At 38.7% G+C, this 24132-nt stretch overlaps 1 protein-coding gene across 1 annotated transcript in view; it reads left to right on the forward strand.

Moving 5' to 3' along the window:
• adam10a (ADAM metallopeptidase domain 10a) overlaps positions 1 to 24132 on the forward strand; it is a 30700-nt gene that overhangs the window by 1797 nt on the left and 4771 nt on the right. Inside the window, exons 2-10 of the mRNA XM_023283908.3 lie at positions 2765 to 2915; positions 11456 to 11574; positions 13150 to 13308; positions 16520 to 16620; positions 17070 to 17228; positions 18379 to 18471; positions 18734 to 18917; positions 23612 to 23775; positions 23910 to 24093. Of these exons, the coding sequence (XP_023139676.2) occupies positions 2765 to 2915; positions 11456 to 11574; positions 13150 to 13308; positions 16520 to 16620; positions 17070 to 17228; positions 18379 to 18471; positions 18734 to 18917; positions 23612 to 23775; positions 23910 to 24093 (1314 nt within the window). The remainder of the gene's footprint in view (positions 1 to 2764; positions 2916 to 11455; positions 11575 to 13149; positions 13309 to 16519; positions 16621 to 17069; positions 17229 to 18378; positions 18472 to 18733; positions 18918 to 23611; positions 23776 to 23909; positions 24094 to 24132) is intronic.

Genomic DNA, 24132 nt, shown 5'->3' on the forward strand with positions numbered 1-24132 from the left:
TCATTTTGTGGCATGTTTCAGGTTTAGTTCATCCTTTAATTAGTTCACTCACTAACATTGTGTGCTGAAAACCTCAAAACTATACAAATTATGACTGAGGCCAATTGTAACAGCGTTCTGTGAGGCATAAAGTGATTATACTGAGCACTTTCAAAGTGATGGCAGTCTAAGTGTTAACCTTGATTGAGCAAGTCTCTTCTGGTCTTTTACCTGCTTTTAAATTACAACTTTACAGACATAAATTGTTTGCTTTCAGTTAGATTAAGCGGCTGCACATGCAAAAAGATAAGATAAGATAAAGATAAAGTTCTTTATTTCTCCCCACTCCAGGGGAAATTTACATTGTTACAGCAGCTTTATTTACAATATATACAAGGGTGGCAAAATTTTTTAACAGAAAAAATAAAAATAAAAATAAAATAAAATAAAAAAAGATAAACTGTTTATATACTAGCGAAAGAAAGTAAATTTGGCACAGAAGATATCCTGATCTACCCCACAATTGCTGCAAACACCTGACAATATGCTTCATTTGACGAAACCAAACACTAGCTTACAATTTCTGTTCAGTATAACTGGCACATTGGAAGCCCTCTGTGGTTATATTTGGATTGTGAATGTTGAGTAGAAAGGATCAAGAAGGCTTTTTAGTGATGATGGCATGACACACAATGCAATGAGTTTTTCCTCGGCTCCATGCTCAGGCATTTCTGAGGAAGTCAGTGTTTCATATAAAGTGGGTTATCTCACTTTTGACACTGCTGCTGTTACTTGGCTCACTTACAGTGATGGCTTACTGCAGACATTTTTTTTCGAGTAGTGTAGCGTAGAATTTTGTTATGGACAGTATTTGTTAGACTTGATGCTTGTTTCTCGTGCTGTATGGTACACAATGTTAAGGAGAGACAATGAAGTTGCCCTGAGCTGCAGGAAGCCTGATGTGTAGCTCTAGCCAGGCTGCCATGACCCAGCATGCATGATAATGTGAGGCTCAGATCAGTTGTGATCCATGCTGTTATCACCTCCTCGATTCTTGTCAGCAGTTTCCTCTCTGTCAAGAAATGCACTTCACCGGGGCACTTGAGACTGAAACCGATTGCACTGAAATCCTGATGATGTAGCCATTACATTGAAACTGACTGCCAGTATTTTCTCAGCTTTTGCTGCGGTCTGAACAGAAATTTTATCTATTTCAGTCAGCTTGCTAGTGACGGGGGATAAATTCTTAGTTGTAATTGTAAAAGAGAACCATTTGTTTTCCTTTCAAACAACTGTTGAACAACTGTCTGTCTTTATGAGTATGCATTCATGCTAGGATTCTAAATATGATCATATTCATGGTGTTATCTTTACATGGAACACAGAGTAACTTGTTTAGTCAGGTGCCTGTATGGACAAACAGTATTCATTTTATCCCTGCATAGCCACTATCAGTAGTCCTGATGATAACCAGGCCGTTAGTGAGCATGAAAAATGCTCTATTTGAGCCTGAGACATTACAATGAGGTTTCTATATTTTTCAATGATATGTAGATTTTTTGTGATCCAATGTGAGCAAAATTGTTATAACATCCTAGAGATGTCAGACTTGCTGCTAAGTTATTAAACAAGTAGCTATCTGTTGACAAAGCAGCTTTGTGCTGGCACATTACTACATATTAATGGAGTTGTCACGTCCTCTAGAGAAGGCAGTTCTGGACAATCTGAGCTGGCAGTGTTTGTTTTGTACGAAGCAAACATATTCCCAGATTAATTAAAGCCTCGCTCCCTCACCCCAAAGCCCATCTTGTGTTTCTTCAGGCTGGTGGATTCTTTTCTTTAGTTTGCTGTCATTATTTTCATCGTAGAAGAAGGGCAAAATAAGCTGGTTGTTGGAATATTTTCTAAGTGCATTCATGGACAAGTTGCTGCTAGCCTGGTACAGCCTCTCCCTGTTTGGGGAGTTGTGACTCCCACCGCATGGAAGTGCTACAGTGATGAACAAACTGCAGTGTAAGAGCACAGGCAAGGTGAAGCACCTACATTATTCCCTTTTGCTTGTGGGAGTCTTATTGTAACCAGTAAAGGTCCTCCATAACAAAAGCTCAGCGCCAGTTGCAGCTCTTTAAATGGAACCAATGCTAGTGAATTTATCTTCAATTTCTTTTTGACATTATTTTGCTCTGCAGAAATTCTCCTTTTACAACCCAAACCTTCAGACTGATAGATAGTTAGTAGCTTTCATTGTTCCCTTGGAATGCAGATTACCATTTAAAAAGCCTGCAATTAATTCAGTCTCTCAGCTCACACAATGATATACAGTACCGCTTAAACAGAACCTCAGTCACCTGATGTGCATCATGTGCTTCTCTCTTGTGCGTTAAACTGAGCACTTTCTTTGTCTTTGTGAAAACAACAAAGAAAATGGTTAGAATGAAAGCCACCGGGATTACCTCTGTGGGGGCATGGCAGTAAGCTGAATAAGCCTGTTAAGCATGTCCAGTGAGTGACATCTTGTACTATAGCTGGCGACTATTGTAGGGATTCATCCCTGTTTTCCCTACATGGATCCATAGGCCTGTTTCATTAAGATATTTTAGCATTTCACAGTAGGAAAAGCACAGTTAAAGAATTATCAAACAATTCAGTTTTAGGGTCCTCGCAATGTTTGTGTCGGTTAATTTTCACACTTACATGGAATAACAGTAAAATATCAAAACAAAGTGTGGCCTGTGCAACAAATGTTTGTGAACATCTATTCATGAGCTATTGAACTCTTTTTCAGGTCAGTTTGGGAACCGTTTGAACAAATATATTCGCCATTATGAAGGTTTATCATATGACACAGAAGCCCTGCACAACAGTCACCAGAGAGCCAAGAGGGCACTGTCTCCTCAGGACAGGACCGTGCAGCTGGACTTCCACGCTCATGGAAGGTCAGTTTACTTGCAAACACGCACACACTTCTCCTTACTTATTTACTATCTCTTTCTGGCTGCCAACCTTACATCTTCTGCCTGAATTTGTCTCTATGTCACTCTTGTTGCGTACAATAACTTCTAATGCAAACCTAAGAATAAACAAAGCATGTTCAGTTTTGCTCAAGCATGTTGCTTTGTGCTGTGCTTACTGCACTTATTTAGCCATATCGTCACCACAGGATTACACAGTGTGTCTGATTTGCATTAATAATCAGCAAATGATGTATTTGCCTGTAAAATGGATTAAGGAAAGGTTCATCTAGTTCCCTATAAATAGCAATATTACATAATTGATGACTAAGTGATGCTGATTTCATATTAAAACCACAGCTGTATCCAATGTCAAATGTATAGTAAATGTGATTTTACTGGGCGTGTATGCCTACATATAGGGTAACTGCAATAGTGCTGTACTGTAAAGTTGTTAACTCAGAATTATCCAGTCAGGCTTCTGTATGTATACGGTACTTCCTTTGCTTTGGGCAAGAAATGTGTGGAAGTTTAATCAAGTCTAGAATTTTGTGAGAACATAACCGATTCTGTATTGAGTTGGTTTTAGATCTGGCAATACAAACACCTGTCTGAAAGGGGCCCCTCTGGGAGCATCAGTGGCAACACTGGTTATTTAAGACTGAGAAAACAAGACTAACCACATTATTGCAGGTCTGTAGTTCACCTCTTATAGTGGAGTCTCCTTGTATTCAACCTTTGTGATTCAGTTTTATGACATATTACACATGATTAGAGATTACCTCTTGTCATGGCAGTACAGTGACGCCACCTCTGTTTTGAAAACAGATTATTTTAGGTGTTAACCCTGTTTAAATGTTCTCAGATTGTATCAGTTGAGCTCTTCTCACTTTGTACAACCAGACAACAGGCTCCAACAGAATGTGTGTGAATAAAACATTTGCAAATAAACTGTTTGTGGTGCTGAAGCAAGACAATGAAACAGCTAAAATGTTCATTTTGTGGATGGTAATTAACATTTAAAGCATATGACTTTTTTTTAGATGTTGGCAAATGGTTCAGAATAACATTATAGCAACATAGACATAGTTATATGTTTTTTCTTCTCCCTTTGAGCAAAATAGCAATATTGCAATTGCATTCACCAGTAATGCTAAGTTTTGCCATTGCTTTGAATATGCTTGATGTGTACAGATGAGTAGTAGTTCAATGTGCAGTGATATGATACATGGCTATGGCTTGTTTTAACTCACTAACAATAGAACTTATGTTTCTGCTGCCTTAATTTTGCACAAACATGTCACAGTAGAGTATATACTATTATAAGGTCTTATGATCCCAGTGTTAGTCTACGGTGATTCTCATTAATGAGAAATGTCTTTCCATTTGTTCCTTTTTGTTTGGCTGTCATTTCCATCTGCTTTTCCTTTTTGCTGCTTTTAATGTCTTTATTGCCACGCTGAGGTGTGTAGTAATAATTAACCGCAGCAGCTCCGTTTCCTTTACTCTTCACCAAGCCTATCTGTTGTGGATTATCCAGGCCCTATTAAACCTTTTCCTGTGCTTTTGTGCTCTTTCCTGTCATTGCTATTCTTGGGAAAACAGTTAGCGCTGTCTTATGGGGTAGGGTGATATGGACAGAAAATTAATCTTGATTTTTTATTTTTTTTTAAACCGTAATTTCTGTATGATTTTTTTTTAAGAAAAAAAAAAGATCAATCTCAATTTCCTCCCTAAGCCTAAACACTAAACCCTTTACAGACTTAACACAGGTGTAGTAGTTTATACTGTATACTGTATACTTTTGTACTGTAGTATTTTATATGAGTTCCTAAGGGCTCAAATTGGTATAAAAAGGAGGAATGGGATGCTGGTGTTCCGACTGCACATTAACGATGCGTTCTCCCGTTCTCAGGAGTCTGTACTTCGGAGTCTGAACGGCCAGTACATATACCATAGATATATACAGAAGATCATTATTATTAATTTTTTTTTTATATCTATGGCGTATACAGTCTATGGGGCCAGCACAATTTCAGTATTGTTGTACGCCGCGAAAAACAGGCCGACGTTAAAACAATAGTTCAGCTAATTAGTTCCGTGTTGAAGAACCTTTTCCTCCCAGTCTCCTGCGCCCCCCTTGACATGCCTCTGCGCCCCCCCCAGAGGGGCGCGCCCCACTATTTGAGAAACACTGCACTAAAGAAACAAACCACTAGCAACTACTATATTTGAAAACTTTAGAAGCAGCTGTACAGCAATAATAGAAAATGGTCTTGTTCCACCTCTGCATATATTTAAGGCTGGGTGGTTCATACTTAGTATTGATTGTTTTCAGCATCTGAGTAAACCCAGGCTTTTTCAGCTGTGCAAATGGGTACCGCGTCTGTACCATTATAAAAGGCCAAGGCCAGTTTTCTTTCATGGCTCTGGAAAGAGGGGCAACTAATGTTAGGGGCTTTTTACCTGTGTTTTTAGAATTGAGACGAGAGCCAGCCTCTGAATCTGATAGGACACACATTGCTCCTGTCCACTGTGTGCTTTTGTGTCAGGTGCTGAAACAGGTTTATCATGATGCCTCTTTTACTTTGAACAGGTTTTTTTTTTTCACTAACTTTACACAGCATAGTGGTCTGTTTGATGTCAGACCTTGCAAAACTGAACCAGTTCCATAGAAGTGAAGTAATATGACTACCTTTCTTTGGTCTTATTTCATTGTCATCTGTTCCTGCTGCTTTTATTTAAGCCTTACTGTCATGACTGCAGTGAATCCCTTCTCACTGCTAGCACTGGTTATGTTTGAGAGACAAGCACATCTCAGTTTTGTAACTTAGATGTTTTTGGAAATAATTTCTATATCACAGAGCTCCACAGCTTGAATTAGTGCGGTGATCATTTTTAATGTCTGAGCACACTGTAGTGTCTAAAGATGAGTACAGTACATCTTATAGATAAACTCGGAACAAACAGCAAACAAGGTTTTTTTTTTTCAACACTCTATAGTGGTTGATGCCTGATGATTTTATGCAATGTCCTTCACACCGTCTGAGCTGTCAAAGAAACTCCAGTTTCCTTTGACAACCCCTGTGCCAAGTTTTTTCATCTGTTTTTCAGAGCTACATATGAAAGCAGCACACTGTCTGTGGCAGAATGTTAGGTCACTGATCTTCCTGTATTCTTTTTCATCACAGTCAGATTTTTCAGTTGCTCTTTCAATTTCTTTTGCTTGTGGAGCCATGATTTAGACATGCAGATAGGCACAGCCCATAGATCCATACCTGAGCAGGTTCTGGTGTTCCCTGGACGTTTCATAACAATGTTCATGCAGTTAGGCTAATTGGAAATTACAGACGTACTCAGTTTTGTTTGAATGATCACAGATTTTCTGATTTGTATAATAGTGTTTATGGGTGTATTCACTTTTGTAGGGTTTTTGCTTTTGGGCCAATATTACCAATATAGTCTTTCTAACGATGTAGAGGAAACAGCTTACTTGCCAAATTAGAAATAATGTAATTATTGAGAGGTGCTGTAATTCTGAATCATTTTACATTTAAGCGATTTTACACAGGGTGTACTCACTTCTATTGCGTAGTGTAATAATAAGAAAGTTATTTTAAAGATTGATCATAAATTGTGTATCTTAGTTTTTATGTACTCACTGAGTTTATTATCAGTTTGTTCATATACTACAGACAAACACGCTCCCTTCTGTGAAAACTCAAGGCAGGGCAGTTTGGTACTACAGAGGTTTGTTGTAACAAGAGAAAAGCTTTCTTGTGTATGCCCACTCACATGAGTATTTGTTGCCGGATCAGGTGACGGAACAAGGCAGGGTACAGGGTCTCTGTGGAGGGCTTCTTCACGAAGAGATGTGTCTAAATAATAGTCAAGCACTGGCTAATACAATGCTGGTGGAAGTGAATATTCACATTTCAGTTTAGTGCCTAACTTTCCAAGAGTAAGACTTATACTGACTGATTTTGAAATGAATTATTGGTCAGATTGGAGGCAGTCACACACATACACAGGAAGCAGTTGGGCAGTTGTGGCCCAATGGTTCGTATTGCATACAGTATTGCATACAGTCCACGGTTTGATTGCCAGGATTATACCCTTCTCTTTCTGCATGTATCCTCTCTGTCTGCCTACTGTTGACTGTCAATTACAAGTAATAAAGGATGCAAAAACTTTTCAAACAAAACATCAACGTTCCTGTTCAGAACAAATGAGGCAGCTCTCAAACGTAATCAAATTTTTCACAGCTAATTCAAAGCATGGGGCATTTATTTTATTGGTACATGTTCAATAATGGCTAAGGTGAAAAGGACACACACTACCATTCAAAAGTTTGAGGTCACTTAGAAATATCAGTTTTTTTGAAAGAAAAGCAGTTTTTTTCAATGAAGATAACATTAAATGAATCAGAAATACAGTCTAGACATTGTTAACGTGGTAAATGACTATTCTAGCTGGAAACGGCTGATTTTTAATGGAATATCTACATAGGGGTACAGAGGAACATTTCCAGCAACCATCACTCCTGTGTTCTAATGCTACATTGTGTTAGCTAATGGTGTTGAAAGGCTCATTGATGATTAGAAAACCCTTGTGCAGTTGTGTTAGCACATGAATGAAAGTGTGAGTTTTCATGGAAAACGTGAAATTACCTGGGTGACCCCAAACTTTGAAACAGTAGTGTGTATATATTATTATAACATTTGAGGTAGTAGGAAGGATGTGCTAGTGTTACAATATTCCCTTCTTGAAATTAGAAATCTTCTTTGTGCTTCTCTGGCTATATTGGAGAGTGCTGTTGCACATCCATCATCAGTTTTTCTGTTGAAGGTTTAAGTGAATGAAGAAATGGTTTAGAACAAATGTGGCTCCTGATGGCTGCATGTCGATCTTTATCTTTGTTGGCTGTGTGTTATGTGGATATACAGTGGTTTTCAAAAATAGTGCACATTGTGACTGAATTCTCTTCATTATCTATGCTTGCCTTATCCTGTAGAGGGTTGCAGAGAGCTCGAGTTATGGCCAAACTACTTATATCTGTTAAATATCATGTAGATATTGCCTTCTTTGTAGGGATACCATCCAGTAGACGTGGCTTGAGGGAACTCCTTTCCTTTGTGCTGCTCTGCTTACTGAGCAGTGTATGACTGTCAGGTGCCTGAGTCAGTATGCTCAGCATTCGGGATATGTATGAATAATTTATCAGTCAGCTGCTTCTGTGAGTACTACTGTCTTTATCCTTAGCCTTCTCGCTACATGTCTGTTGTAGTGTTGTTTTGTCCCAAGTTTTTCGTTAAAATATACAATTTACAATTCTGCATCTAGTGGGTAACAACTTGCACGGAGTGTGTGAGTAAAGCGTAGTATCAAAACCATAAACGGCAAAATCAATCAGTTAAACCTGCATTGTGGAACTTTGTTTTCCTCCTTTGTACAGTGAGAGTTATCACACATACACTGTTGACACATTCTTACATCCTGTACCTGCAATTATTTTTCTTGTTACTGATTGCTTTCTTTTCATTATCGTTCATCTGAACATTTCTTTTTGTCTGGAGCATCAGGAAATCTTCTTGGAACCTTCCTATGTTTTTCCACCATAGGCTCTGCATGCTACTGTTTCAGCTCTGGCAAACCAGTCATTGCTGGTTGACGTATCTTATTACGAATCAAGTGTCACTGCTCAGAGGTCATTTATTTATATGTTAATCATCTTTTCCTTATTAACTACATAGATATTTACAAATCCTCTGAGAAACAAGATGCTTGTACGTATTTTCAGAATAACTCTGATCACTGCTTTCAGTGCTGTGATGTGTGCGTGTGTGTGTTACATACAGTAAACAGGGGGTTAAAAATATGAGGAAGGTGGTTCCCATTTGTAAAGCTCCTTTTTGAATGTATGGAATGTAGACTTAGAGTTTCTAAAATGGTCAGAAAAATTCCATAGATTAAACTTGTCAACCATTTGAAATAAGCCAGTGACAACAGAATTTTGCCTTCACTCAATACTATAAATAATACTATAAATAACGCTTCTCTTCCACTTGTCTTGCTACCTCTTGCTGAGATTCTGCCTTTGTCACTGCTGCAGTAGATACAATTTGCCGACAACTGCCAAGTTTTGGAGTTATAACAGATTTTTCAACGACACCACAGATACCAGATTTAAAACATTATACTGTGGAATACAGAGGGATTTATCCATCACTGATAGGCTTAATCAGCATTGTGTGAACTCGTTTGGCAAGGGTTTGAATGTAATCGATGTTCGTTCACGTGTAAAAGTCCTGCACTCCACTTTAAATCAAGTGGAAAGCTAGAGCTTTCAAAATACTGGCAGTGTAATGATGAAAGAGCAAGTGAAACCCAAAACTGCGTGTTTGTGTGTTAGGGGTTCTTACTGTGGTTTTGTTCAGTGAGACAGGATTGTTTTCTGGCCTTTATTTCTGTATTCACAATAAAGGTGTTCATTCTTAATGGAAACTGGTCAAGAAATTGTGATTTATGGTGGAAAACAAAGCTGTGTTGAGGGTGGAATAATGATTTGTGGATATGGAGGTTCTGTGCCTTTTGTTTAGTATTGTTCAGTTGCTTTGTATGCCGCAGCAACCACATCTCAAATATGTGATAGTATTTCCAAGAGTAACCATCAACACCTACTAGTTGTTGAGTCAAGTGATCAAATATTCTATATTCAATAAGTTGCAAAGTGCAGTTTTAAATCAACAGTTTTGCTTGCTTTGTGGTATGCTTATGCTGAGTGATGCTTGTCTGTCAGAAGTATTTGTTACAAATGCCTTCATGAATAGTGCATCAGCAATTAACATTTTAAACACTCTTCAAATCCCCAATAATGCAGATTAGATTTCTAACTGAACGATCTACTTATGGATTCATCTGAGGCTGTGACCAGTGTGCCATGGTAGTATCATGGGTTGGCTGAGCCTTTGATGGAACAAAGGTGAACTGTTATGGGTGTGCCAGGACTAATAACAAGCACAGGAATTTATACTACGCTTATTGTTAGATGATCTCTGTCACAATGCTGACTTCAAACAACAGGTCATATTGCAGTCTTTGTTTCATACGATCAGCCACACTCCTGTTTTGTTTTTGTTAACATTCTTTTCTTCTCATTTTATTTTCTGTTACACTTTTGGCTTCAATTGGAGTTGTCTTCTGAAAAATCAAAAGATCACATCACTTTGTTTTAGACTGGAAATCCACTTTATCCTTTTATTTGTTAGCACAGATAGTAATCTGCTTCATTAATAATCATCCCCATCTTTGAAACCACTGGGAAAATAAATGGTAATTACTACAACAATAGCAAAACAGGGTGTGAAGTGAGAGCAGAAATGATGGAGGAAAAGCTGAGTGCCGGTATAGGTCAAAGAGTCATCCTGGAGAGGGAAATCCTGGTCAGTGTCTGACCCTTTAGACACATTATTTGCAGTCTACACTGCCAAAACAATTTCCCAAACACAGTATACTTCTCACTGTATTCATCTCTTTCTCTCTCGTTTGTAAAAATCTTGTTTTAATCTCTTAATGTTGTCGTGTACCCATTCCTGCAGTGTAGAAATTAGTCGTCGTCCTCCCAAAAACACTTGCGTATGAAAACTTTGCTTATATGCTATAATCTCAGTTACAAACTGGGAGAATGAAGAATGTGTATATTCTTCCTGACGAAGCCTAGTCTCCGATAGTACAAGCTGCTTACAAAATGCCAATATTTTATAAAAGGAGCCAACTGTACACTACTTACAAATCAATCACACAGTGTAAAAATAATCTCAGTTTGAACTAAAATGTCCAACCGTGGAGAAGTTGGGGTTTTTTTTTTGCCTTGTTGCAGATTTTACAACATAACAAAGCCAAATTATACAATGCAGAAAAGGCTCAATATGACGTACTAATGAGTAAAACAGCTGAGTCATCTGGAGGAAGCTTCACACCTTGAGACCCAACCATGTGACTACTAAAGAGATTTCATAAGGAGAAGAATTCCTCTGATGTTCTTACTACATCGCCTCAGGTTCCTGTGAAGCCCGTGGCCTCATGTGCACCTCATGTGATGCTTGCCTTTTTGTATTTTACATCACTCTCACACCAGCAAGAGGAATACAGACATGCTGCACTGTTGCTGTGCACAAATGTTCGTGTGGTTTTCCTCATGACACATTTCTTCTAACTCACTGAGCACAGCAGTACTGAGCACTAACCAGCACAGCTGAGTGGTGAAGCTCAGTAGAAACAATTAAATGAAGCTACTTCCTCTTTAAATTCAGTGTACTGTCTCAGCTTTCCATTGTGTGTGGTGCTTTGTACTATTAGTCTGGTGAGAGCATGACATTTACAGTGGCAGCTTTGAGAATTTGAGTGTGAAACTGTCAGCAGAACAGCGTTTTGCAGTGCCCACATGTAAATGTGTCAGAGCACAACTTTGTATTTGGTGTTTATTGCTCATCTAACTGCACATTGTCTCCTGTTCTTCTTTTCAGGTATTTTAACTTGCGGCTGAAAAGGGATACAAATCTATTTTCTCCAGATCTCATCATAGAGGTATCAGGAGAGGAGATACCCATCGATACATCGCATATTTACAGCGGAGAAATTTTTGGTAGGCATAGCCATTTCCACACACCCATACCCAAGATGCACTTTCTTTAAACGAAATGGAAATGTCTCCGTTCCATTTGCTGCATCGTCTCTTCCCTTTTCATCTCATACACATTGTCTCTTGAGTGATTTCTCAAACAATTCTGTTTGTCTGTGTGTTAGAAAGAAATTAAATGCTGTTTTTCCACGTCACAGCTGTACATAAAAGCAGGATTTGCTTTTACCCTTCATCTAGTTCTGCCTTTGATTCTCATTCCTTTTCCTTCCTGGACAGCTTCCTGCTGCCCGTCTCCAGCAGAGTTCAGTCAAACGTGAGAAAAAAACAAGGCTTTTTGTTCTGCTGTGATCAAAGTGTGTGAAAGAAAAGGAAAACAGATACTTATGGTGTTTTATTTTTCTCAACGAGAGCAGTAAATGAGTATCTTAACTGCCTGCTCAGAAGTTCTCCATAAAGTGTTTATATTAGAGATCGACCAATATGGTTTTTTCATGGCCAATACAGATATCGATTATTAGTAGTCAAAGAGGCCGATAACCGATTTTTGGAGCCGATATTCATTTTCAGTAAAAGTGAAAACATTGGCCTCAAAATTTGAATAATACAAACTCCAACAGTTAACTTTGTTTAAATGCCATTAAGCATATGTTTATTAAACAGCTTTTCAGATTTGGAACATGTTAAAGTTTTTTTTTTTTTTTTTTTTTTTTTTTTTTTAATCTTAGACAATAGACATCTTTGTTTTAAAATTCCAACAAAAAGTGCAGGGAGCTCCCAGGCTCAGCAGCATGTCTTATAAAGTTAAATGAAAAATTAAATAAATCAATAGCTCCCGAAAGTTTTATCATTGTATTTATTTATTATAATTAGATATTGTCAGCAATCTTATTCTAAGTGATTTACAGACAGATCTGGAGGGACTGCAAGTGAGCAGACCTGCAGCTTATGTTTGTATAATGTTATTGGGCTCACAGTAACATTACTTGTGAGTTGTAGAGGACTGGGATGTTTATTACAATTTTAAGAGAGTTTGCTGCTTTAACTTACCTTTGAAACATATACTCTACCAGTCAAAAGTTTGGACACACCTTCTCATCCAGTAGTTTTTATGTAATTATTTTATACATTGTAGACATCAAAACTACAAAAGAATACATAAGGAATCGGCCCAGACCCTCATTGGTCGATCCCTAATTTATATTAATCTTGAATTGCAAAATATTGCAATTTAAATCCTCGTAAATTTTTTTTACCCTTAAGCAAATTAAACCAGATTGAGGCTCAAATACACAACATGTAGTTGTTGACCAAAAACTGTGCCATCATAAGAGTCATTCCATGTGTGCTTATGATCATGACATGAAAAACAAAACTAGAGTTATAATGCTATACGCAAATACCACTATAGCTCAAACTGAGGTTGTAGGTACTGATCTGCTCGACTGTTCAGACCAGAGGCTTTTCATTGCTTATTTAGTGTAGGACAATATTACTTCCATTGAAAATATCTTTCTCTAGAGACAGACTGTATCGTTTTTTGTCTGCTTCTGCTCACCCTCCTCTTCTTCGGTGTTTCAGGAGAAAAAGGCACCCTGACCCATGGCTCTGTGGTGGATGGACGCTTTGAGGGCTTCATTAAAACCCACCAGGGAACGTACTACGTTGAACCCTCAGAGAGGTACCTGCGGGACAAGAATATTCCCTTCCACTCTGTCATCTATCATGAAGATGACATCAGTAAGTATACTTGTTTTTGTGAAGTCCTGTTACGCAGCTACATTTGAGTCAATACAAAGTGCATACCGGAAGCTGATACAGAGGGAGAGGAAGAGGCTTTGATTCAAAGGCTTCAGAAATGACTCATACATGCAGCTTGTTGGACATATAATAGTAGTAGTGCCAGTAGTTTTAACAGACTCCTTTTAAAAATCAGCTTTATAGATCCATACAGGCTAAAGAGGAAGACATTTAAGGAATCAATTTTCTATGCTGTTAATAAAAAAATAGATGGAATTGAAAGCTTAAAGGCAGACATTTAACACTTTAAAAAGCAGAATTTTGGGCAAAACATTGCTTTGGTATCATGAGGAATACAACTGTATTATGAGGCTGAAAACTTAGCAGTTCATAGGCTCCCCGACATGATCTGTGAAAAGGTTGTGGTTGACAGACTGGCAGCAGCAGGATTTGGCTCGGGGTCTTGGGCCATGGACAAGGTGGTCAGCATTAATACTGCTAGAAGGGCTGGAGCCTGATACTGCATAGAAATGAACTGCAGCCACTGCTATGATTAGGCTACAACAAAATTCAAATATTCAGAATCAGGAGACGGCAAGTTTCCTAGTCTTTTCCTCCAGAATAGCCAACCTGGAAAATGTTTGGAGGTAATCTGTTGATTTCAAGCGAGCTGTGGTTGTGGGCAGACACAATGAAGCACACACTACATGAGTCAAAACACTATTCTGTAACTTGAGACTCATGATTCTAGCCCAGAGTGGTGCATTTAGCAAAGAGGCAGGGAGTCTGATATGAACCCTGCCCTACCTTTGGGCTGCCTGATACTCGCTACCCTCCCTCCTGCTGGTTGGTTCTATAGAACGCACAAGCACACATACCTTAAGAAAGACAGTTATACTCTTTTGAACTACACAGAGAAATTTTAGCAAACTGACTGGCAGATTTGCTTGGAATGAAAACACCTATTTAGATGTGCCTATAGTGAACCATGAAATGTTGAAGTCATGGGTGCACAGCGGGAGCACGCCATTCTCTCAGTAATGAGGGAGAAGCAGCTGGTTGGAGGGTTGGAACAGAAGGTTTCAGGTGAAAGGCAGGAAAAATGAAACCCACACAGAAGACTGCAGGACTCCTTACCACCCCTAATAAACTTAACATTTTCATTTCCAGCGTGCGTCATATTTTCATAGATTTGGCCTTCATCCTTACCTGTTACAACTGTAGTCCGTTCTGATTTGCCAGGTTTTCATGTCTACAGCACTTGTCTGCTAATCACTACTGGGTAAGAATGAAGTGGACAGGGGCCTTACAGAGTTGTGTGAATGTTTTCTAAAATGTACCATGATATTTTAGGCTATAATTCACACAACTTTAGCGTTATCCTTTGTGCGCATCAGTGTAAAGACAATAAGGAGTTTTCAAGTGGTCCTCGTTATATTGCTGCATTTAGTTGTATAGATAAAACATGATACAGCATGTGCACTGTTATATAATACTAAAAACCAGTAGCTGAAATATGCGTCTCATCAATGTGATGTTTAGTCTTTAAACTTTGGCTTTTTGGATACTTTTTTAGATAGGATTGAAATGCACCCTAAGACATCGCTTAGGTCAAATAACAGCAGGGAGTCTTTACAGAATGTATTGACAGTATGTGCTGTTCTCAGAACAAAACTGCATTTTAAAATTCAACACATCTGTCTGCCACTTATAATGTCTTGAACTAAGTGTGAAATCTTGCTTTTTAAAAGTCTCCCTGTTGTCTCTGATGCTAGTATCAGTGAAAATGGTGGCGGAATGATCTTTAAAAGGCATAAGAGTGAGAGTTCTCACTTCTGACTCTCAGTAATTTTTTTCTCAACTTTTTTTTTTTTACTTCTACCCAAAATGTAAAAGCCTTTTGAATAGCAGTTCAATGACGCAGCATTCACTTTGAGTACAAAGACGGCTTTCTTAGAAAAAAATCAAAACCACATTGTCAGAGTCTGAATGTGTCATTTCAATGTGTGTTCAGTCACTTTAGCCACCAGCACAGGACTGATATCTTTAATGAATCACCAAAGATAGTTGTGAGACAGGCTGAATTTCTGCACCACTATTAATAGACACGAGTTTTTCAATTGCAGACAGCTCAGAAGAAAGTGACCCAACTTTGGTTAAACCAGCACAATCAGAACACATTGATTTGCAGGCTTAGCAGATCAGTGTGTTCTAACCTAGTGTCAGATTTTTTTTAAAAAGTGCATTTTGCATATCAGTTGTGTTAAAACAACGGAAAACTCCCTCACTCTGGCTGCATTTTTTAAAATTATTGTTCAAGCATTTTTTTTTTCAGCCCATGTCCATAATTATGCTTACAAAGACATAATGCGGCAGCCCAGTTGATATTTTAATATTTACTTTAATTATGAGCGACAGCTTCCAGTTAACATTTAAACCTAATTGTATAGCAGTGGGCTGCACCAGCTGCTTGGCTAAAACAATGTATGACTGTAATGCCCTTTTTACTTGTAATTTTTCACTGGTTATTCATCATCGGTCTCTTTGTTTCTACCTCTTTTATCTGTGCTTTATCAGTGATGTTGGTGAACTCTGAAATCAAACGTGTGGTTCCGTGTGGGTGTGGCAAGTGGTGAACTGTGCTGTTGCTGTATGTCCTAAGAATGATCCCATCTCGTTTTTGGTGATCCAGTGAAAATAGTTGCTGTGGCCAAATGCCCATAGATGCATATGTTATTGGTGAAATGTGTATTGTTTTTGTGATAACACAAAATTGCAATTGCTTTCAGCAAATGCATAGTCAAGATATGAACACAGTGGAGACTGTAAGTACTGTAAATAGTGTACTACTGTACCATAATAGTCTTGTTTGGTATTTGTTGACCTGAATTTCTTGATTTGGAAAATGTCTGGGCAGCACAGAAAAGCATTTTTTTTTTTCAATTAGTAGATGCAGATCATGGGTAATGCCTCTCTCTGCTCATATTGAAAATTGAAAGAAAGATATAAAAGAGAGACAAAACTGGCACTGATTTGTCGCAAGAGATAAGTCGTAACGCTCGTGCTCAGGCTTTTTTTTTTAATGCAGCTACTCTTCCATCCGACTCACCCTGATTCACCTCCTCCATCCCTCCACACATGATTGTATATAGATCCATGATGCACCATACGCTCTTCACAATCGTTCCCTTATCTCCTCCCTATCTGCCAGATTATCCTCATAAGTATGGCTCAGAGGGCGGCTGTGCTGACCACTCTGTGTTTGAGAGGATGAGGAAGTACCAGACGTCAGGAGCAGAAGAGCATGGAAAAGTAAGTGCCAGCCAGCATCACAACAAAACCCTTCCCCCTCCTTCACACATGTAATTAAACATGCAGATGGACGCGGCTCATGAGATTAAAAGATCCCGTCTCTTTTCCAAACTACCTTACACTACCAGCAAAACCATGTGTGTACTTTTAGCATAGGTGTACAAGCTTTCAATCTAATACCTGATTATTAGCAGGGCAGCAGCCTTGGTTAACCCTATTAAAATACAGCAGTGTAAGCTGCTTTTCTAGCAGTTTTTGGGTGAAAGTGATAGCATATCTTTAGAAAAGAAAATCTTCTTTTACACAGTGGCTTATTTCACCAGACACTGCTGAAGCATGCTATCAGGACTTGCAGAATAAGAGGGAATTATCATAATAGAAAAGGACTTACTGTAATAATAACTGATAATTTTCCTTTTGCTCGAGTAAACCATTCATTTTTTGTACAGGGGGAGAACAGTGTGTTGGAAGAGGACAGCTCACATGTTCCTGTCATTCTGAGGAGGAAGAGGGCAGCAGGGAAAGAGAAAAACACCTGCCAGCTCTTCATCCAGACTGACCACCTCTTCTTCAAATACTACGGCACAAGAGAGGCTGTTATTGCCCAGGTATGAAAGACCTACATACAGTATGCAAATGTCACCACAGTCTGAAAGCCTATAAAAAATGGTGCAGAGTCTGGTTGACTGGTGTGCTGATTAGCATTGGTCTACGATGCCAGCGGTTAGCTCACCTCCATTCTTCTTTTTGGCTGCTGCCTGGCTTGCAATTCACCCCACTACCTTTTCATGCTGTGCTGAAATGGGCCTATTTGTTCCGTGAACAGCCACCACATGCTAGACCACCAAGTGAAACTGCTGGGAAGAGAAAATATCTTCTAAACTTAAGATTAACAGTCAGAATTCATGCAGAGAAATTAGAGTTATCAAGGTCATTATTGCATGCATTCTTCTTCCTTGACAAAAACTGGAATCAGAAACAACCTTCGAGTTAACCACCTCCCACACACCATCATGCAGTGAGGAAGGCCTGAATTTTTCACTGAATTAGCCATTTTAATTAGACGATTCACCTCAGTGTGTGCAAATGTTCTACCAAAGCAAATCCCTCATCACTATTTTAGAGGAGACACCCAAATTCTTGGTTTAGCTCTGCCCAAATCGATTGTGATTTCTTAAGAGAAATACAATCAAGCCAGGATGCTGCTGTTTTTTTCCTTCTTTCCCTTTAGTAGAATGACAATGAGGTGCATTCTGTGCTGCAGAATGGTCTGGCTATGTGAGACTACCCACAGTGCAACCAGACCTCTGACAGCTTTGTTGGAGATTCAGGTATATTATACTAGCACCTGCCAATGTAGCCTTGAGCCTCATGCAGAGCAGAGGAGCTACAGAGGTTTCTTCAGTTCTCTATGGCTGCACCACTAGGCTTTCTTTTACTTTTTAAACATTTAGTCTTCAACTTTAACATAAAAACTCATCACTGAAGGAAATCTTTCTAAAAAACTTTTCACAGATGCAATGGTATTCTCTAAGACCTATGAACAAACCTTGATGTGGAAAATCAGTGGAGTTAGTCTATAATCTAACACAGTTATGTGTTTTGTGGGAATGTGGAAAAAAGCATATGATCTTCATTGCAATAGAAAAATAGAAACTACAGAAACTAGAAACTACAGAAACTATCTCTAATATGTATTTTTTTCCTCCAATGCTGTATTTGACTTGCTACTAATTAAAACTATTGCATTCTTCACAGATCTCCAGCCACGTGAAGGCTATCGACTCCATTTACCAGGCCACAGACTTCATGGGTATACGAAACATCAGCTTCATGGTTAAAAGGATCAGGGTGAGTTGAATCTCAACAAAGAGTGTCTTGAACCTAAGGTGAATGTCAGCTGCCATTTTAAGCCTGAACATGTGGGCTGTGGTGCAGAATCGGGTTATATAACTGCTGACCTGAAAGAGATCATCCCGCTAATATTTTGAGTTGAGAAGTCTGTTGATCTGTCTGCTTGGCAGGGAACACCGAGGGGTTAACAGAGTGTCCTTCAACAGTGTTTATTCTTGCTCAAGTGTCTCTTGTCGTTGCTAAACTCCCTTTCTTTCAGATAAATACCACAGAAGATGAAAGGGACAGGAGCAATCCTTTTCGCTTTAGCAACATCGGAGTGGAGAAGTTTTTGGAGCTCAACTCTGAACAGAACCATGATGATTACTGCCTGGCCTACGTCTTCACTGACAGGGACTTTGATGATGGTGTCCTTGGCTTGGCTTGGGTTGGGGCTCCTTCAGGTTGGTACCAAATACATAAACAGAGCTCTGGTAATAAATTCTGGTGTTACTCAGAAGCGTTAAAACCGTTTGGTGCTTTGTAACACAGCGACCTGCTGACAGTTCTGCAGAATACTACAAATTTTTTGATGAATCCAATTACTTGTTCAGTTTTTTAAAAGTTGAGATCAATGTAGTTTGAAGTCCCATATCCAGCATCAGTGGCAGAATTGCTGTGATGAGCAGAAAAAGCAGATTCTGGATTGCTGGTTTGATAACGCAGAGTCCCTGCTATCATTGCACTATTGTTCCTTGAATTAAAGAACAAATCTCAGATAGGACTGACCCTAGTAGATAATGATTAGCCTCACCATCTCGGTTATTGCGTTAGCACTGTGCTGGCCCAACACACACGCACACACGCAGACATGCACACACAATACTAAGTTAGTCAAAGGGCAGTTGAATGCATTTTGAAGCTGTCAACTTGTCTTGTCAGCATGTTGTGTCTTCATTTCCTCTCTGTCTGTGTCCATCAGGATCGCTTGGTTTATCTATAAACACTGAAGCACTGCCTTTCTTAGGAAGGGTTAAACTCAGAGTCTAGCACTTTCTAGTCAAAGTTACAAAATGTATCTCACTGCCAACACCAACTAGTTAAATTATTTTTTTGTATTTACCAAAGCATGGATTCAATGAACTAGTCTTCAGCGTTATCTCAAGTAAATCCATGGTACAAGCATCAAATTTTTCTTCTATACATTTGCTTCTAGAGCAATGGACTAAGAGAAAACAACTTATTTTCATCGCTCATTAGAGTAATAACTTGCTTATTTATTAATAAATGATAGAAACTGAGTCTTAGTCACCTCTAAACAAAATACAGTTGTCATGTCAGTCAATCCTAAAATGTGTGTAGCTACTAATGTCAAATAAGATAGATATGTGGCATTCAGACATGTTGTTATAGGTGTTTTTCACTGTATTCTGAGGCTTGCAATGTGTTATTTGGTTAATGTGATATTTTATATGATATACACTGTTATGATGCCATTTGAGTCTACACATAGAGGCATTTACTTTAATAAATAATGTATTTTTGAATATGTGTGTGACCAAGGCACTGCTGTCATATACTATACAAAAGAAATGTCTTATGTAGTAGCGTATGTCAGTAGGAGTCATGCTGTGTTCTTTGCACAGAAATTTAATGTAAAGGGGCTCTTCCCCTACATTTCTGTCTTCTTCCTAGCCCTTTGAATAAGCTTAGATACCATCTCACCATGAAGAATACAACAACAAACCCAGACAGTCAATACTGGCAAATTAGCAAAGCTGTGAGCTGAAAGAATCGATTGAGTGTAAGAGATGGAGAAAAGATGGGTTGCAATGAGGTGTGTGGTCAGTGTTTGAACAAAGGGAGCGTAGATCAAACAGCTTTTAGGCAAACTGCGTTACACATTTGATACATGTGATATTGTATCAAGTGACCAGTTGTTGAGGCACATGTATTCAGTGGAGGGGCTGCATAGACACACATACATGTTTATGTTACAGTATACAAAGAAAAATGTGAGTTATACAGTGTGTAGCTAGGCTCATACTTACACATACTGGACACTTTGTTTATTGCTTCAAGTGCTTTGGTCTCATGTTTCTGTGTGGCTTGAAGCTGCCTCCTAATGACTGGATTTATGGATTGTGGGGAAAGCAGCAACACTGCAGACATGCTTATTACTGAGAGTGATTGCAAGTGGTTGTCAGTGTTTTGTTGTGCGTTTTCAAATTAGTTTTGTGTCATGTCATTTTAGATGTAAGATTTTTTTGATAATTTAAAATACAGAAAAGCAAAATTCAAGGACTATATACTTTACAGGGTGTACATGCTTCAGTCCCAAAAGCAACCAGAATGCCCCAAGGTGTACTAATTCATCATCCCATTTTACAGTATGTTTTTGTGGATTTTAAAATTAAATTTAGTTGTTTTTCCAATATGAATTCTAGTTTTATATACTTTTATTACATTAACTACATAGCTTCAGAAGCCATTCTAATATGTATTTAGTTTTTAAAATGGTATATGGTACATGTTTGTGCAAAATGTACATCAGAAGTGAGTACACCCATATGCAATATCACTTGCAAATCGAAAGTTCTGTCACCTTTCAGCAATACTTGTCTGTCCAATTGTATTTTAGATGACAGGCTCAGTCATCTTTATCATGGAGGATCTAGAAACATGTTTTATCACTCTTCAGGGACTATTTTTTCAACTGCTCTTTTTTAAATATCCCAAAGGTTTTCCATTGGATTCAAGTCAGTTGACACACTTGGCCAGGTCATAGTTTCCACTTTATTTCTTTTTTGCAAACTCTTTAATTTCATGATTTTGGCACTGTGCTTTGGATCATTATTATACGGGAATATTCCTGTTCTGCCAAGCTTCTTCTGCAGACTAGGAGTCATGTTGTCAGCCAGTGTTTTTGTTTATCCACAGACATTCGTGATGCCATCTCGGAATGTCATCTCTTAAACGCTTTTTACACTCATGCAGCTCCATATCATCCCACTCCCACCTCATGTTTCACTCTTGAGGCTATGATGGCCCTAGCCAAATTCAATTTTAAGTAGATTTAAAGTAGATTTCATTTTAATTGTAATCTCTCAGTTAAAAAATATGCTGTCCCTTAATTCAATAGTTTGTCAGAGCCCCTTTGGTGGTAATCTCCACAAGCCTTATAAATCTGTATTTGGGCAGTTTGTCCCCTTCTTCCCGGCAGATCTTCTCCAACTGTATCTGAATGAATTAGTAGTGTGTAGTTGTAACTGTGAACTGCCATCTTAAGGCCTCTCCACAGATGTTCATTGAGGTTTTATGTCTGGCCTTTTGGCTCAATCATTCAAGGACAGTCAGAGACTTTTCCTCCAGTGCTGTCTTGGCTTTGTGCTTCGGTTTATTGTGATGCTGAAAGGTTAACCATCACTCCAGTCTAAGGCTGCTGCATTCTGTAGCTGGTTTTCTTCAAGGACCTCTCTCATTTCAGATCAGTCTCTGGGCTCTGCCTCTGAAAAGCACCCCAGTAGCATGATGCTGCCACCACCATGCTTCACATTTGGGATAATTTTAGTGGCTGGTGTTTGCTAGGCATAATTTTTGGATTTGTTATCAGAGAGTTACATTATTGTCTCAACACACCAGAGCTTCGCATTTTAGAGTTAAACGTGAGACATAGGGCACATCGTTTTGAGTGCTAAACTCAGAGTGGGCTGTCTTACGCCTTTTACTCAAGAATGGCTTATGTCTGGCCTCTCTACTAGAAAGACATGATTGATACATCACTGCTGAGATTGTCATCCTTTCGCTATCTTCTCCCATCTATGTAGAGGACTTCTAGTAGTCTGTTAGAGTGACCATTGGGTTCTTGGTCACCTTCTTTGAGTGCTCCTGTCGGCACTCAAAGCTTTAGAAGTGGTTTTATGCCCATGCCCTGATCTGTGCATCACCTCAGTTTTATCACAGATGTTTACAGAGTTCCTCTCATGGCTTCATCTGTGGCCTGACATGCACACATTTAAAATAAATCTACAACAAAATTCAGTGTGCAAAAAGTGAAGGGGTCTGAATACTCTCTGGGTCCTCTGTATGTGTGTACAACCGTATGAAGATATAAGTGTATATCAATGGTTTTCTTCATTTTGTGAATAATTGTGCAGGGTTCATGATCTTTTGCCTTAGTGATAAAGTTGTGTCTAATTATTTATTATCTCTACATTGTTGACACTAACATTTCAGCCAAAGCTAGGAAATTAAGACCGCAGAGGTTTGTAAAAAAATAATGATAATTTTGTCATTGGATCACCCTGTTGGATTCTCTAGTATGTTTTGGTTATTGTCAACAGTTCTGTTGATGCAGCGGCTATAGAGTTGGCACATGCTAAGTTGCTTATTTTCTGTGACCAATGTATGTTCAGCTCAGGTCACATTAGTAAGATGATTCAGATTTTCTTTGAAAAGCTGTTGTTGGGTTTGTCCCCTGACATTGTTGTAGTGTGATTACTCTGCTCCAATCTTCAAGTTTAAACTTTGCTTGATGCATTTAAGAGTTTCAATAAGCAGGTAAAGTTCCAAACAAAGAATTCCTTATAACAAATTTTTACAACACAAATGGCACAGGTGGTGTGGGTATCTGACACTACATGTTTTACACTTTATGTTGTAGGTAATTTTAGACAACTGGTCCAGTATGTTTTTAGTTACATGGTAAAAACTGACCCTGACAAAGACTTAGCTCATACATTGGTTCATTAGGTTTGCAAGAATAACATTTTTCAACTCAAAGTTACTGTACTTGGTGGTTCAAGAACTTTCATGAGTAGTGTTTTCTGTGGTCCCTGCTGTGACCAAACTGCAACTACAAGCATCAGCAGGTCATTCTTCTTGCTGCATGTGTGCAGGTGTTTCAGTTGAACCTGTTATGGAAATGTGCCTGCAGGGTTCAATTTATCGCTTCAGTTTTTAACACACCTGTGCCTCATGAGCAAACAATCATGCTTTTGGTTGAAACAAATTCATTTTACTTTTGGTCTCTTTCAATCTGTGATAGCTAACAGTTACTTCTTTTTAAAATACAGATTACATTCTTTGTAAAAACTTGTCTAGTATTTAAATAATATGATAATTCATTCCCCTCTTATTTTTTACACTCCTGCCACAGGAAGCTCTGGGGGCATCTGTGAGAAGAGCAAACTGTACTCGGATGGAAAGAGGAAGTCTCTGAACACTGGAATCATCACTGTGCAGAACTACGCCTCCCATGTCCCTCCCAAAGTGTCACACATTACTTTTGCTCATGAAGTTGGGCACAACTTTGGCTCTCCTGTAAGAACCATGATTTAAAACACTTCTCTTTGCCTGTGATCTACTTTGTTTTTGCCAAGCTGTGCTATGCATTACATGGAGCTTTCTCTCAAACATCTCTGCTTTCTCTCCTTTACTTGACTACTACTTTACAGCATGACTCTGGGATCGAATGTACCCCTGGAGAGTCTAAGTTGCAGGACAAGAAGGAGCAGGGAAACTACATTATGTATGCCAGAGCCACATCGGGGGACAAACTGAACAATAACAAGTTTTCCATCTGCAGCATCCGCAATATAAGTGCTGTTCTGACAAAGAAGAGAGACGACTGCTTTGTCGGTAAATTCTCTCTCATGAATATCTCATATGAACTGCTTC

This window comes from Amphiprion ocellaris, chromosome 1 (assembly GCF_022539595.1).
Source record: "Amphiprion ocellaris isolate individual 3 ecotype Okinawa chromosome 1, ASM2253959v1, whole genome shotgun sequence".
Lineage (NCBI taxonomy): Eukaryota > Metazoa > Chordata > Actinopteri > Pomacentridae > Amphiprion > Amphiprion ocellaris.